The following is a 15,143-nucleotide window of genomic DNA, read 5'->3' as shown; positions in this document are numbered from 1 at the left end:
ATTTTTTTTTGTTATTAATTTAGTCTTTTGGAAATCAGAGAGGGATACATTTCTTGCTAAATTCAAACCTAGCCCACTCTGCAATCTCTGGACAGTTGTGTGCTTCCTTTCATTGTCTGATTGTTGTTTTATTTCATCCTCAGCGTCCAGTGGGAACATCCAGACCGTCCAACTTCTGTGTGAACTCAAAAGTCCCATCAACCTAAAAGATGCAGTATGTACTTTCATTATTACTTTCACTCTTATTCTCCCAGACTTTTCCCAGATATTTCTTGGCAGGATAGTAAGAGCTTTTGAATCAGAATAAAGACCACAGAAATGCTCCATTCAGTTCTCATTCATATCACTTTCTACTGTGTTAGGTCCAGAGAGGAATGCGTTCAAGGAAGGTTAATCACTGTTTTTGTTCTTTGGATTGTCTTCAAGAATTACCTGTCTGCTGTTCTTGTGTTTGCAACAGGATGCTTTCTGTGTTTATCTGCTGTCAAATATCTTATTTGGCTAATTATAGTTTTGTCTACATCCTTTTATGTGCTTTTCAAGTTTTTTAAGAGAGCAGAGGTAAAATAACTCCAGTTGTCTCTTACAGCTGTAAATCTACAACGTAAAGGATTCTTGTTAACTGGCACTTCCTCTCGTTTGTCCTTCTCTGCTTAAAGAGTGATAAATATTGTAAATTGTGTGTGTATGTGTGAATGTGTGTGAGGTAGAGGGTCAGTGTACTGTGGGAACTCTTCTCTCAAGCCGCAGACATGTGGTCTCCATTGCAGTGACGCACCATGCCTGTGGTTTTCACCCAACTGGGGTCTGTGTGCATGATATTGTTGTGTGTGTGTGTGACAGAAAACAGAAAAAGAGGGCAAGTGAGAGAAGAGAAGAGAATCTGTTGCCCATTTATTTCACTTTTTATTATCATGCCACAGTTGGGTCTGTTAGAGATAAACACACGCACACACTCACTCTCTCACACAGTGGTCTCTTAGCCTACATGTAGAGGTTATGTTATTGTTAATTAAAATTTATTGCTGCTTCATGCTTGTTTAAGCCTGTGAGAAGTTGTATGTTGTGGCTTTTGAAACTGGTTCATGCTACCACTTTGTACCACTGGCTGTAAGGATTTTAGAGCTCAAGTACAGGGTTTCTAAAATTGGAGCAGGACCAACCAGACATAGTAGGAATTTTTTTTGCGACATTTACCGGTACATGTTATCTTCAAATATTTCTTCTGAATCAGTCCAAAAAATTGCTTTTAGAAAACTGTAACCAGCATGGGCAAAATGTAGATTTACCTGTTCTCCACACTTGCATGTTGTTGCTTTTATACATGTGAGATGACCTAGACATAATAATCTGCAAATGTGTGTGTGAGATTTGACCTGCTCTGTCTGCTGTTGGTGGACGTATAGACCACAAAGTCGTCTGGAACATATTGCTGTTTCTGTGCTATGTGGAAGCTGTCAGATTGTTGGCCTCAGGCATGCATCGTGGCTCTATCAAACATCTATACCTAATCTATATTTGAGCATATATATATATATATATATACACACATATATAAAAGAGGAACATCTTACAGCACTTACATGTGTTGAACAAAGAATGTTTATAGAAAATCAAGTAAATGTAAACTTAAATTCTGCTTGGAGACACTGGTACTATGTAGTATAAAAGTTCCTTATGCTTTCAGTTTCAGAGTTACTATATACAGTGTATATATCAGCTCAACTACAGAGCTTTAAATAAACACAGTTTACAGTGTGCTGTGGTTTGGGTAATATATGTATGTTTGTATTGTATTGTGAATCTCAGCCTTAAGACAAAATGACAGTGTGCATGTGTATTCTTTAAGGCTGTATGGTAAAAGTTTAACAGGCATGAGTCAGTTCTAGGCTGGTCCAGGATATCCACATACCAGGAAATAGCTTTGTGAGTGATTTTTCCACCAGTACTGAACTACTAAGTTTAGTTGTATTCAAATGGAGTTTCTAGCAATGGTCCCTCATTTTTGTAGATAGTTTTATTTCCTCAGGCCTATAATAATTTAAATTAAACAATCCGGTCACTCTTTGTTTCATCAGTTCACAACTCATTGACATATACAACATGTGATGAAGGGTCACAAATAGACATAGCAGCATCGCATGCTAAAAAGGTTGAGAACCACTGGTTTATATTCTCCCTCACCCTACTCTTTATTCAGCGGCACATAAAGTGATAGAGCTAGCACACTCATTTGGCAACAACAACCACTTCAATTATTTCTCCTGTCATGTTTCATGAGTAAGAGGTGGTATGAAAGAAATGCCCTTTCTAAATTAGTCTGTCACATGGTGTACTTCACACATAGGCTGTTACTGTATACACACACAGACCTGTATGTGTGGTATCTGTCAGGTCATCATTGCCATCCAACTTTAATACTTAAAAACAACAGTAAATGCTATATATACTTTTATAATACATGGTCAGTTGACGTTGCACAGGAACAACAAGGTGAAGCAATATCACAAACTACATTTCTTTTCTCACAAGTTATAGATTTAAAACCAACTTCATCTCCTCCAATGTGTGTGTTTAGGAGTGTATTAAGCTTTAAACAGGGGCATGCTTGTGTGTGTTTGCCTTGATTGACAGGCCTCTCAAGTTATCACACTTGGCTGTGATGGTTGTTGCTTACTTTGTTCACGTCAGCTCTGCCCAGGCTTTACCTTGTTGCCCAAATTTGGTATTCTAGCGTTAAACTGACAAGACGGCAGCAAGTTGTAAACAATAACAAATGTGGACAAGCATTTATACACCTGTGCTCTCGTATTCACCCACACGGCCACTGAATCTATTACTCTGAGAGGAAAATGGTTTATGTCTTTTAGATTCCAGAGAAGAAATAGTTCAGTAGAAACACAGACTGAGCAGAGCAGACACAGGGCTGTTAAAGTCTTTAGCAGAGCTCAGAGGAACCCACAACATAGTTTTGCTCTCTGTGGCATGTGGAAGCAGCAGTCTTGTAATATAAAACACAAAGCTGTGCTGACACACTTTACTGTTTCTTGACATTCTTAAGCTTTTTTACAGTTGGACCTGACTTTTTTTCCCCCTTTCAACAATATAAATGATCTGTAAAAATGTGTACACATACAGTTTTAATATTGAGTTCCTTATCTCTTCTAATGTCATCTGAAGATGATGCAGCCTTCTGGGCAGCAGCTCCTTCCAGGCTGTACACCGCCCTCCACAACCCCAGCCAATCAGATGTTCATGTTAGATTTAGGTCATAGATGGTTAAGGTTAGGTTAAATGTCATGCTTGGGGTTAGGATCTGTCAGTCCTGTTGAAAAATGTGGGATGTCTACGTTGCATTAAATGCTGCCCTAGTTGCCTGACTCAGGGCAATAACCTATGCTGAGCCAGACTATTCATTTAGAACTGTAAATATATCATTTTGGGGATTTTCCCAAAAGCTTGCTCTAGAAAGTGGAACAACTTTGGCTTTTCTGTTTATCTGCTGGGAAATTCATTTAGGAGACGTTCACTCCTTTTTCACATGGATCTGGGATTTCTCTCACCACACAGACACTCACCATACTTCATGTCTAGGCCCACGTCCTCATGTCACACAAGATAAGTTATGTAGGTGTAGTTATGTTGGTTTGTGGTCCCTGCATAGGTTGGTTTCAGGCATATCTAATGTTTGTAATGTCTGTTTGTCCCAAAGGATGGGCTTACCCCCTTGCTGTTGTCAGCCAAACATGCTCATGCTGAAGTATGCAGCACTTTGCTGGACTGCGGTGCTGAAATCAACACTTCTGACAACAGTGGCAGGTACAAACAGTCAAGACACACAGAAAATTCATAAATTACATACATGTAACAGTAGAGATGATTGATTTAACATTTAAGTTCTTAGATTATGGGGTGAAATATTTCTACTTTTCTGATTTACAGGACAGCCTTAATGCTGGCCAGCGAGTCCAACGCTGTGTCCGTTGTTGAAGTCTTGGTTCAGAGAGGAGCAGATCTGTCAGCTGTAGATTCGCAAGGCCACGATGTCTTACACTATGCCAAGTTGTCGGGAAACACTGAGGTCAAAACTGCCCTAACTGCTGCCCTGAGCAGACAACAGGTCCCAGGTAAGAGTTATGCAAAGACACGCTCAGAGAAAGTAAGGAAGACACTGACACTGACTACACTGTGTGAGCATTGTCACTACAACAAGATCAATGCCAATAAACACACACATAAAATGCATTGCCTCTATGTGGTAGAGTTACATACTGCTCTGGTTTCAACACAAAGTCAACACTGCCATCTGGAGGAGTTCTCCAGTTAGTATTACTTGTTTTCTTTTTTTCCCTGTACATTTGATTAAAACTTGTCTTATGAATCAGATGTTACCTGTTGTAGAAAATGTAAAATATTTAAAGAAAATTATTTATTTGAGTATTTTCAATGTTCTTCCCATCTCATTTGACAGATGCAAAGTCTCCTAGAAGTCCTCAGGTAAGACACCAGCCCTGTTGTTCAATACTTTTCTGTAAAGGTCTGAACAAAAAGGAAACCAAATTTACTAAAAACACAACATAACTATTAATGACGATTAAAGTTTATTAGCAAATTAATGTACTAGTGTGAAGAGCTAAAAATTATGAACAAAAGCCAAATTTACTCTAATTTCTGTTGTGTAGCTGCACCTTATGAACAGTAGTTCACTATCAGCTCTTCTATTGTGTCAATATCAAATTCTTCAGCTTGTAAAAAACCCTTTAGTTGCTATTTTAGGAAAACAAAACTTAAGTCTTACTGTAGCACTCATTGATTGACTCTCCTTTTACTAACCAGCACTGAATCCCACCTTTCTTTTCTTTTTTTAAATCTTTTTTCGTTGCCTCTTCTCTTTTGCTGGCTCCTCAGCATGATCAAGTAGCTAAGCTAAGTGATGAACGGATCACAACTCCCAAAAAACGAAAAGCACCTCCACCTCCTATTAGCCCACTGCAGGTAAATGCATGTCTCTCTGTGTATCTGTCTGCTTGTATCTGTATGCCACTCTTTATATTAATGCACGTCTGCAGTATATTTAAAAAATGAGCAGTCGGACCTGTGTGTGTGGTATTTCTAGATATTATCTGTTATATAATTGTTCTTCACTCAGCAGTTGATCAGAGTCTGACAATGTATTTCATTCATGTTTATTTTATGTACTTTCTTGTATTTCTTGTACTAATCTGCCTTTTTTTCCAGAGTTAAGGATTAAAAACTAGCTAGGGCCGTAATAACCCATTATGTCACTTAATTGAGTTTTACTCCATTAAGAAATTTAGAAAACAAATCCAAAATGGAATCAAACTAAAACTAATCAACTTAATCCTTCTTCAGAGCTCTGGACCCTCTTCTCCCTCAGCTGTTACCTCCACTGGGACCCCTGCATCCAACAAAAGTGAAACTCCCAGAAGATTTAACTACAAGGTAAAACAAAATCAGTGGTTGAAATAACAAATATAGTAACTTTAATAATAATAATAAGAGTGACAGGTATGCAGTACAGATTATATTCCACAAATTGAGGTTCAACAATGTGCCTTCTTCAGAGTCTGATTTGTTGCAGCAGAGACATCCAGATGTACAAAATGATATAAGAAAAAATAAAAACACAAAATATTCAGTAAGGCCCAAACTTGCAGTAAATAAGGAGGCTAACAGGAGCCATAGAAGACAGAACACATACAGCACATTGTGCGGTAGCTTTTACTTACTAAAAGGTCAACAAGAGCAATGAAAATGTGTAAATACAAAATACATTTATAAGTAGGTTAAATCTCAATGTACAGTTAGGAGATAACCAAACAAAAATAAGATAGAAATAATATATAGAAAATGTGTGTATATCGTGACCCTAAAATAAGTGATAAAGATATTAATAATATAAACACATCTGGAAAGCAGCATTAACATCATGGATAAAAACAAGCTATTTTTTGTTATTTTCCATTTCCATGTTCGATGTCTATTGAAAACATGCAAAGGTGTTTCAGGAATTACCTCAAATATGTAGCATTCTTACATTTCAAACCCTGAGGGAGAAATGTTTTATATAATTGACTTATAAGTAGCATTTTAAATACCAATGAACTGAAGTCTTGCCCTCAACCTTTATATCCTTTTTCTTCCTTCTCTCACCTTTTACTCTCTCTTTCTTCTCCTTGTTCCATCCACTGCTCTTCTCCCCTCCCATTACCTTTCCCGCCACTCCTCCCCTTTCTCATTTCAAAGGAGGATGAGGTTAGAGGAACGGCACTGAGAGAGGAGGTCGAGAAGCTCCATGAGGAGAGAAACATGTTGCTGGAGACAATCGAAGACCTGAAGCAGACAGTGGAGCAGACGGTGACTTTCCCTGAAGTGGATACAAAGGTGATTAACGACGCTGTAGTGACATTACATGAGCAGATTTGAAAACAAATGTGGTGTTTATGAAAGTACGCTTGGTCTAGGTAAATGAGGTCAGACTTTTACTTTGGAAAGTAGAGCATTAAAACAGTATAGAGCACAACTGACTCATTCAATATAACTATTGATAACTATTACTTTGTGCTGTTTGTTTTACTGTTTTTTTCTTTTATCTTAAACTTGCTGCTGTCTTGGCCAGGACTCCCTTGTAAAAGAGGTTGTGAATCCCAATGGGAATATTCCTGGTAAAATAAAGGTAAAATAAAATGAAACAAATGGTGTATAAACATATTGTGAATTAATCTTCTATCCAACAACTAATTGGATGAAGAGAAGGGAAAAAACCCAGCATTTTTACATGGTGGCTTTTTTGACTTTTGATTCATTTTTACACTGAGTTTAGTAAATGTTTCCACGGTTGTTAAAATCTTACGTCAACACTACTTTTTAACTTTAATACTATACAGACAACAGACAGCTGTGTACTACTGAACTTTTTCACCTTGGGCATTCTTGAAGGAGGTCTAACTTAAGTTTTAGACATGCTACAACTCGTTTTGTTTTTCAGTAGGTAGCTAGTGGTCCTTAACGTTGCTTTTATGTCTCTGTGTGCCTCTGCATATGAATGTATGTGTGTGTGTATGTGTTGACAGGTCGAGCACAGTTTTCCAGCGTCCGCAGCTCTGGTTTCTGCACTGCAAGCCAAGATTACTGCTCTTACTTTGGAGAACCAGCAACTTGCAGGCAAACTTAAGGTATGTAACCCATAAACCTTAAATGAACATACTTCAGATAAGGGCAGTACATTATATATATGAGCTAAGCGACTGCTGCACATTCTTCATGTGAGAGGCTAAGAACTTACACTACAGTAAAAAAAAAAAAAAAAAGGTACAAAATTCACAGAAGACCTTTTTGAAATTCATCTACATCTAAATTATATAACAGGGCAATTTACAAAGAATGTAGCTGAATAATAACAGCAGCAGCAGCAGAATACAACTAAAATGTTATGGAAAAATAAAATAATATGTGGCACCCTGGTAGCTCACCTGGTGTAGAACATGTACACTATGTACTAAGGCTTAACTCATTCTCCCCTTTCCTTTCTCTCTTTATGTAACCAAAAAAATAACCTAGTAGTACAAGGCCTCAGCTGTCTGGGTATGTTCCAAAGCTGGAATGATTTTAGTACAAAATGTAGTCTTTTATAACTGTGCCTCCCCTGAGGTTCAGCAAACACACTGTCCCCAATTTTTGTAATCACATTTGGGAGATATTTTTTCCAGCCAGTATAGACAGGAAAGCAATTACAGTGACTTAAACTATTTCAATGTACATATTTTCAGTCTTGTTTTAAGGTTGAACTGAAAAAAATAGTGTAATTTATAATCTATAATTATAAAATTAAAATGTGTATGGATACAACTGACAATTATTTATTTATACAATTATTCATTATTGATTCATGAATAATAAAAAAAATAGTCAAAAATCTATTTTCATGGCTTGGTTTATGTGACCAACACTCCAGAACCAAAAATGATTCAGTTTACATACGTTTTTGCTTTTAAAATGACATATCTGAAAAGAAAATATCTGCACCTACTTTTCTGTTCATCAATTCATCGTTGCAGCTCTAGAAATAGTATCAGGGTGCCTGGATAACTCACCTGATAGGGCGGCTATGTACCAAGGCTGAATCTTTGCTGCAGCAGCCCAGGGTCCGAATCTGACCTGTGGCCCTTTGCTNNCCTTTGCTGCATGTCATCTCCTCTCTCTCTGATCGTCAGTGAAAGATATATTCAGATTGCCCTCCCTTTTATTACTGCTGCTGATTGACTGAAAATTTGTCAGCTATTTTGATAACTGATTAATCATCATAATTAATCCAGTCATTTTTAAAGCAGAAATTAGCGACATTATTTGATTCAAGGCTAAAAAGTGAGATTTTGCTTGCTTGGCTCCATGTAATGACAGACTTTGGCCAAAACGCCTCTATGCTCTGTTAGTGATATTTTTATTTTAATGTAATTAACTTTTTTTTACTCTGTGCCCCACAGAAACATCCGTCTCTCCAAGGAAGTGAGGACCTGAAGGAGACCAGTCGGCCAAACAGCATGGCCTCCAACTCCTCCTTCCACTCCACCCAAGATGAGTTTGAATCACTGCCACAAGTCCCCTCCACCACCCAGGTGGAAAGGGAAGATGCTTCAGGTGGTGTTTTTGTGAAACGGGTGGAAGAAGAGACTGAAGGAGGGAGAGGAGGGAGCAAAGAGGAGATCGGACTGTTGAGAATGGCGCTAGAGAACGTTCAGATGAAACTACTAGAAACCAGGAAGGAAAACCGCTCGCTTCAGGCACAGCTGAAACCTGAGCAAGGCAGAGAAAGAGAGGAGTATGAAACCGTGAGGGAGAAAGGAAGAGAGGAAGAGTTGATGGAGAGTCTAGCAGAGCTTCAGGCAAAGCTGACGGACACTCAGGAGAGATACCACCAAGCTGTGGAGGAGGTGGAGGAGCTGAGAACGCAGGTGGGAAGGGGAGGAGGTGAGCTGATGGAGAAACAGGAGGTCCAGAGATGTTTGTCATCCACAGTTGAACATGAAGTGAAACAGCTGAAGGCCCAGCTCGTCCAATCGGGATCTGAGCAAGAGAAAGCTGCTCAACGAATCAGACAGCTGGAGGAGGTGCTGAGGAGGGTAGAGGAGGAAAGACGGAGTGTAATGGAGAAAGAACAGAGGACTGCACAGATTGAGGAGCTGTACAAGGAAGCACAGGAGGAGATTAGGATGCTCCAGGTAGATATGGGCTTCTTCTTCTTCTTCTCTCTAAATTTCTGTGGGACTGAAAGGGTAACCCATCAAAGTCTGTTTCCAGCTCTTGGGGAGTACTACTGCATATGTGAAAACTTGTATAATCTCTAATGTGGTTCTAGAGGCAGCTGTGCAAAATTTCACGTGAGTCTGTGTCAGTTGGAGCTGAAGACTACAAGTTTAAAAATAAAAAAATCTGTTGGTGTGGAGTTAGTTTACCAGACCTCTTTAGGCGCTCCTCATCTCTGCTTGAGGCTAGCAGCCCGAGGCTACATTAGTTGCTACTAGCACTACTAACACACCTGAATCTCAGACGGAACTTTTGGCGAAGAAAAGATGATCTCTGGAGGACTGTGTGTGTACAAGACCACAGATGAAATTGCTTTTACACTGTCATTAAATTATTCTTTAACCATTTTAGTTGACTTACTGTATATCACTTGCCTCTTGAATTCAACAACATACTTACATACATACTTTGTATTATTTTATTTTATTTCATTCAGTCGTCCTTTAATGTATTCCTTCTTGTTGTTTAGGAGGCTCTGAGAGGCACAGTGCCAGTCGAAGCTGCAGCCAAAGACTTTGAAGAAATGAAGGCTGAGCTCAACGAGGTAATTGCTGGGCTGCAGCGCCGCTTGCTGGAACTCTCACACTCCTACAGTGAAACTAAGAATCAGTTGAGTTCTGCACAGAAACATCTGGCCGAGGCCCGAGCTGAGAGCAGTGCAGCCTCATCTCCCTCCTCAGAACAACAACAGCAACAACAACAGGTCCAGGTGCTAAACAGCAAGGTGGAGGAGCTGCAGACGCTGTTAGCTGAGACAGAGAAGAATTACTCTGGAGCTCAAGAGGAGATTTCAAGGCTGAAGCGGGAGGCAGAAGCTCAGGCACAGAGCTCCGTGGCCCTTGCTGACCACACACAGGTGATGTCATCTCTGGGAAATGCCATCAAAGAGCTGGAAAGCCAGTCAGAGGCCCTGAAAGAGCAGTTACACCAGAAAACCATGCAGGTGGAGGCTCTTCAGAACAGGTGAGGAAGAAAACTGATGGATGCTTCTCTTTCTGCTTTTACTAAAGACTGGAGGTTGGGCTTCTGAAATGGTATATGAGGAATTAGAAAAGCAGTGGACGAATGTAACTAAGTGTATTTACATAAATACTGTGTTTATGTACAATTCTAAGGCACTTGTGCTTGAGTATTTTCATTTTATGCTACTTTATACTTATCCACTGCATATACAGAGGATAATACCTGTATAAACCTTGTACTTTTACTCTGTAACTTACAATCGGGTGTGTGATGAGGGCTACAAGGCTATAAATATGAAGGGATACATCTCCTAGATGTCTCTAAAGTTGACCATGTGTCCAATACTATAGTTGTTACCACGTGGTCCCTTTGTCTGTTTCACAAAAAGGCTGACGGCAGAGAAAGATGTCACCCCAGATGATTCAGTCTCCCGTGTGGAGCACGAGACCGCCCGAGAGCAACTGGAGGGCGAGGTGAACCACCTGACGCAGCTCCTCCAGGGAGCCCTCAGGAAGCAAGACGAGATGGCTCTGGAGGCTGCTGATGCATGGCAGAAGGTGAGAAGAAAGAGGAGCAGGGAGGAAGGGGCGGATGAAAAACAACTTTCCAAATGTTGACTATAAATTCCCTTCCCTCGTATAATTTACAACCCTTTATCCGATCATCAGGCGCGGGAGAATCGTGCAGAGCGGGAGGCCCTGCAGGAGCTGGTGATGTCAAGGGAGAAGGAGAACCAGACGCTGACCTCCAGGTTGGCCGAGTCCCAGGATGCTGTGTGTCAGCTCAAACAGCTGGTGGAGAATCACGTTGCCTCAGAGAGAGAGAAAAACAAGAAGGTCAGTATTAATCTCACAGCCACTGCAGAACCACCATCACTATTGTAGTACTTCATTAACCACTTAAAACATATCAACATAAACTTGAGACATGAATTGGTAATCAGGGCCTGATGTATTGTTATGTTGTTTTTTAAACTATGTTGTGTTTGTCCCTCTCAGATAGATGACCTGTCACGGGAGGTGGGGAAGCTAAAGGACGCCTTAAACAGCCTATCACAGCTCTCCTACACCTCAGGTTCTCCCTCCAAGAGACTGCAGCAAAATCAGCAACTGGAGACAATGCAGCAACAAATCAAACAGCTACAGTACCAGCTAGCTGTAAGATTTGTACCATTTTCTCAGACAGAACACACAATCATTTCAATTTTGAAAAACAAGAGAGTGTACGGTACTATCTGAAATATATCATATTCATCTTGTGTTTTCTGTGTAGGAGTCAAAGAAGCAGCATAATGAGATTGTGTCCGTCTACAGGATGCACCTCCTCTATGCTGTCCAGGTAAATACATCCATTATTTTAAAGCCTAAAGCTTGAAAGTTATCTTCAACTGACAGGAGAATATATGAATATTTTATCACTTACTAGTTGTGGTCTCTAGCAATGCAGATATTTTTTATTTGCAAATGTTTTGAAATATCCATATCTAAAATATCTGTCTCCATGATCTGTTCTCTTGTATAATGTTTCAATGCAGTGAGCACCACAAACTATTTTATTCCCCTCCATTGTATTTGAATGGCAGCAGAAACCTCAGACGAATATCTCAAAATGTGGACAAACTGACCTTTTAAATTATACTAATTTTACTTATGCGTAATGATTTTAGTTGGTTAACTGAACCTGTGCTGTGTGCCTTCAGGGTCAGATGGACGAGGACGTTCAGAAAGCCTTGAAGCAGATCCTGATGATGTGCAAGATGCCAAGCCAAACCAAGGAGACCTGCTGAGAGACACTGGGCCTGGTTTCCCAAAAGCATGTTGTGAATAAAACTGAAGCGTTGCCGTCAGCTGCATCCGCCACAGCATGTCCTCCAGTCAGAATTCACATATTGCTCGTACTGCTTACAAGCGAGGAACCGACACACCGTGCCTCTGGATAAACCTTGAGTATTGTTAATGATGAATAGGTTTACAATCATATATTCATTGCCTTTGCTAATGTCACTTTGACCGACTGCGATCTAAAGGTCATCAGTGTTACACTGTTTTTGGGAAACCCCAGCCCGGCATACAGATACTGTACATCAGCCAACTGACCATTCAAACGAGTGTGCGAACCAGGTGGTTATCATCTGTGTACCAGCCAAACCTATAATCTCAATAGATGCACATTAACACTACACGGTCAATGTGCAGTAACTTTAAATCACACGCAGTTGGACACGTGTGATAATACAAACATACATATTATGTGTGCATTAATCAGTCCAATGAAAACAGGTTGATGTGGTTTGTTCCTGTTACAATGTGCGCTTAGAGAAATAAAAGCCTCAGTTAGCGCTGCTGTTAATAGTATCTATTTTATGATACAACAGTGTTTTTACTTGTTAAATGTTTCATGGTTGTCAACATTTTTCTGATACAATCTAAATTATTTGTGCCCTCTTAACAATACATGTGACTTTGCTCGCCAGCCCAAAAATCACATAGAAATGGGGTTGTTTTGTTTTTTCTGGCCGCACTTCTACGAAGAAAATGCATGATACTGTTTGTATTGCTATTTTCCTATTAGCACAAAAATTATAAAAATGTATTTTACTGAACTGTATTATCATGTCATGTTTTCTAAGTTACTGTATGTTAATGAAGAGGTTTGATAGCTGTATTTTTGATGGCCTTGTTTTGTGTCCATTTTGTGTGAATGAGATGCTTTTTCCTCGAGTATAACAAGGCACTATTTGGTCTAGTGACACCTGAATTAGTTTATTTCCCTGTCATTATTCATGTTTTACATATAAGAGGTTGAATATAATTGTTTACTGTCATAAAAAAAAAACGACATTTCATTTCAAATGTCAAACAGTATGGTCTCAATATGTTTGTCTTTTGGACTCAGAGGATAGTTAGGGGGTAAGATTTTTATTTCTTGCATTTCCTTTCCTCTTGTCTCCATTTATGTTCTTACTTGAAAAGCATGCAAAATGTGTTGGCTGAAAGCAAATGGTTGAGTTTTGTAACTAGAGTTCTCTCTGCTGTCACGTGCCTGTAATCAGACTTTCAACTGAGCATGACGGTCAATATCAGTAATACTCTCTATTGTCATAGATGCCAATTTCACCAGGCTTCTTTCTACCATTTTATTAATTTATTTCAGTTACCAGAAAAAGTTTTCTCTTCGCAATGCTCCCATCTCTTTCACTGTGTCTTTGTAGGTACGGATATACACTGTACGGTGTTTGAGAATACATTTCTTCTTCAAAATCTAGAGACTTCTGAACTGTTTTCACATCACACTCCTTTGCCTTAGTACTGTAATTAGAGCCATATGCTGTTAGATATCACCTTTCTTCTGAACAGTGTTAGAGATTATTGTGAGTACACCCAACACTAACCTTGTTTAACTGAAGTCAGATTAAATGAATTTGTATCTGACTGACTGAAGCTTGTTCTCACTCAGGAACTTTTTTACGGAACACTTCCACCTGACTGAGATTTGTTCGACCCTGAGTAGAGCTCTTGCTTTATTTCATAGGTTGTAGAATATCATAAACAACCTCTCTCTCTTTTTTCTCTGTAGGCCTTGACTGAAATGTTTTGTAACAAGAAAGGGAAAAGAAAGAAACAACTTTCCTTCAGGTTGTTTCTTTACTAACAGTTTTGTAGTGACATGAAAAAAATGCTTGTTTGCCAACTGCTTTTTTGCCCACTTTAATAAATTTTCAAGATACTGTACCATCGTGAGTCCATGTTTCATCTCCATCTCTTCTATATCAAAACATATAGACATATACTTTTATTATATTATATATTTTCTAAACAACAACTCAACAGCACTGCCTTCCTTTTCAGGTTCTTGAGACAAAGTTTTTTATCTGTCAGCCTCAATGGCCACAGGAACAACACCAGTTCTCAATTGTGCAACCTAAGATCTTGGGCTTCTAGATAAATAAGATATAACATATTCAGGGATTTATGTCAGATGGAGATCGTTAAAAAGCTGTTTCTATATTAGTGCTAAATGGGCCACGAGGTGTGTCTCATTCAGGAATGTAAAATACTTATTTGGTGAAGAGTTGAACTGAAACTGAACAGGTGATAAATGGCCACTAGATGGCAGCATTTGCCAAATTGAATCTCTCATCTAACCCAGAGGTCCATCCCCACTGACACAATTTACAGATGGGTAACGAATTTAGGAGGGAAGCTGAACAAATAGCATGAAATGAAGCACAAGAAACATAATGGTTTGATGAGTATGACATTTTTTTGGGACTGACTACCGCCATCATGAAAACCACCTAGCTCCACCAAATGAGGGAATAAATTATCAAAAATGTATATTATTCATCCTGTAGAGTTATCAAGACTTGTAGAATTGATGCAAAGGAGCACTGAAGCTGTTCTGGCAGCTTGTGGTGGTCCGACCAACAACTTGTCCTCTTGTACGTATGTATAAACAATATATCAGTACAGTACAGTATATCTGTATTCTATTTCTGTTCATCATCTTCCAGAATCAGACTAAGAAATATACATTTTTTGTTTGAAATACTAGGTAAATAAAAAAAGGCGCATTGTTTATGTTCCTGTTGGTTTAGACACATCATCCTCCATGTCAACACTCAGCGTCCACTCAGCTTTGGCCCTCAGAAGTCCTGCCAGTCCAACTCTGGGTAATTTATCTGCCGTTCTGTTTCCTCTAACCGGTGGCACAACCACTTCGTTTCCTGCCCTGGCCCTGTGTTCTGCCCGCTGGTCAAACACACACATACGCATATGCACGCAAGAAAGCACACACACACCTCTGCCTTTACACGACAACTTCCTGTCAATCTTGCTTTCCCACACGTTCTGCCC

General features: G+C 39.4%; 1 protein-coding gene across 4 annotated transcripts in view; it reads left to right on the top strand.

The window, feature by feature from the left end:
* Nucleotides 1-14,018, top strand: part of rai14 (retinoic acid induced 14) — a 38,046-nt gene extending 24,028 nt beyond the window's left edge. For 3 of the 4 annotated variants that reach the window (XM_035668602.1, XM_035668600.1, XM_035668601.1), the window contains 16 exons: nucleotides 144-214; nucleotides 3,713-3,819; nucleotides 3,943-4,127; nucleotides 4,472-4,497; nucleotides 4,909-4,995; nucleotides 5,374-5,463; nucleotides 6,268-6,405; nucleotides 6,641-6,697; nucleotides 7,095-7,196; nucleotides 8,505-9,239; nucleotides 9,794-10,287; nucleotides 10,676-10,844; nucleotides 10,956-11,123; nucleotides 11,286-11,444; nucleotides 11,560-11,625; nucleotides 11,987-14,018. In XM_035668602.1, coding sequence (XP_035524495.1) covers nucleotides 144-214; nucleotides 3,713-3,819; nucleotides 3,943-4,127; nucleotides 4,472-4,497; nucleotides 4,909-4,995; nucleotides 5,374-5,463; nucleotides 6,268-6,405; nucleotides 6,641-6,697; nucleotides 7,095-7,196; nucleotides 8,505-9,239; nucleotides 9,794-10,287; nucleotides 10,676-10,844; nucleotides 10,956-11,123; nucleotides 11,286-11,444; nucleotides 11,560-11,625; nucleotides 11,987-12,073 — 2,741 coding nt within the window. In that variant the 3' untranslated portion in view covers nucleotides 12,074-14,018. The remainder of the gene's footprint in view (nucleotides 1-143; nucleotides 215-3,712; nucleotides 3,820-3,942; nucleotides 4,128-4,471; nucleotides 4,498-4,908; nucleotides 4,996-5,373; nucleotides 5,464-6,267; nucleotides 6,406-6,640; nucleotides 6,698-7,094; nucleotides 7,197-8,504; nucleotides 9,240-9,793; nucleotides 10,288-10,675; nucleotides 10,845-10,955; nucleotides 11,124-11,285; nucleotides 11,445-11,559; nucleotides 11,626-11,986) is intronic. The other variant, XM_035668603.1, reaches the window with a different exon arrangement.
* Nucleotides 14,019-15,143: the final 1,125 nt, after the last annotated feature.

This window comes from Morone saxatilis, unplaced genomic scaffold (assembly GCF_004916995.1).
Source record: "Morone saxatilis isolate NCDOM2014 unplaced genomic scaffold, NCSU_SB_2.0 Contig21, whole genome shotgun sequence".
NCBI classification, from domain to species: Eukaryota; Metazoa; Chordata; class Actinopteri; family Moronidae; genus Morone; species Morone saxatilis.
Note: the sequence above shows the minus strand (reverse complement) of the source record. Positions and strands in the feature narration are given on the sequence as shown.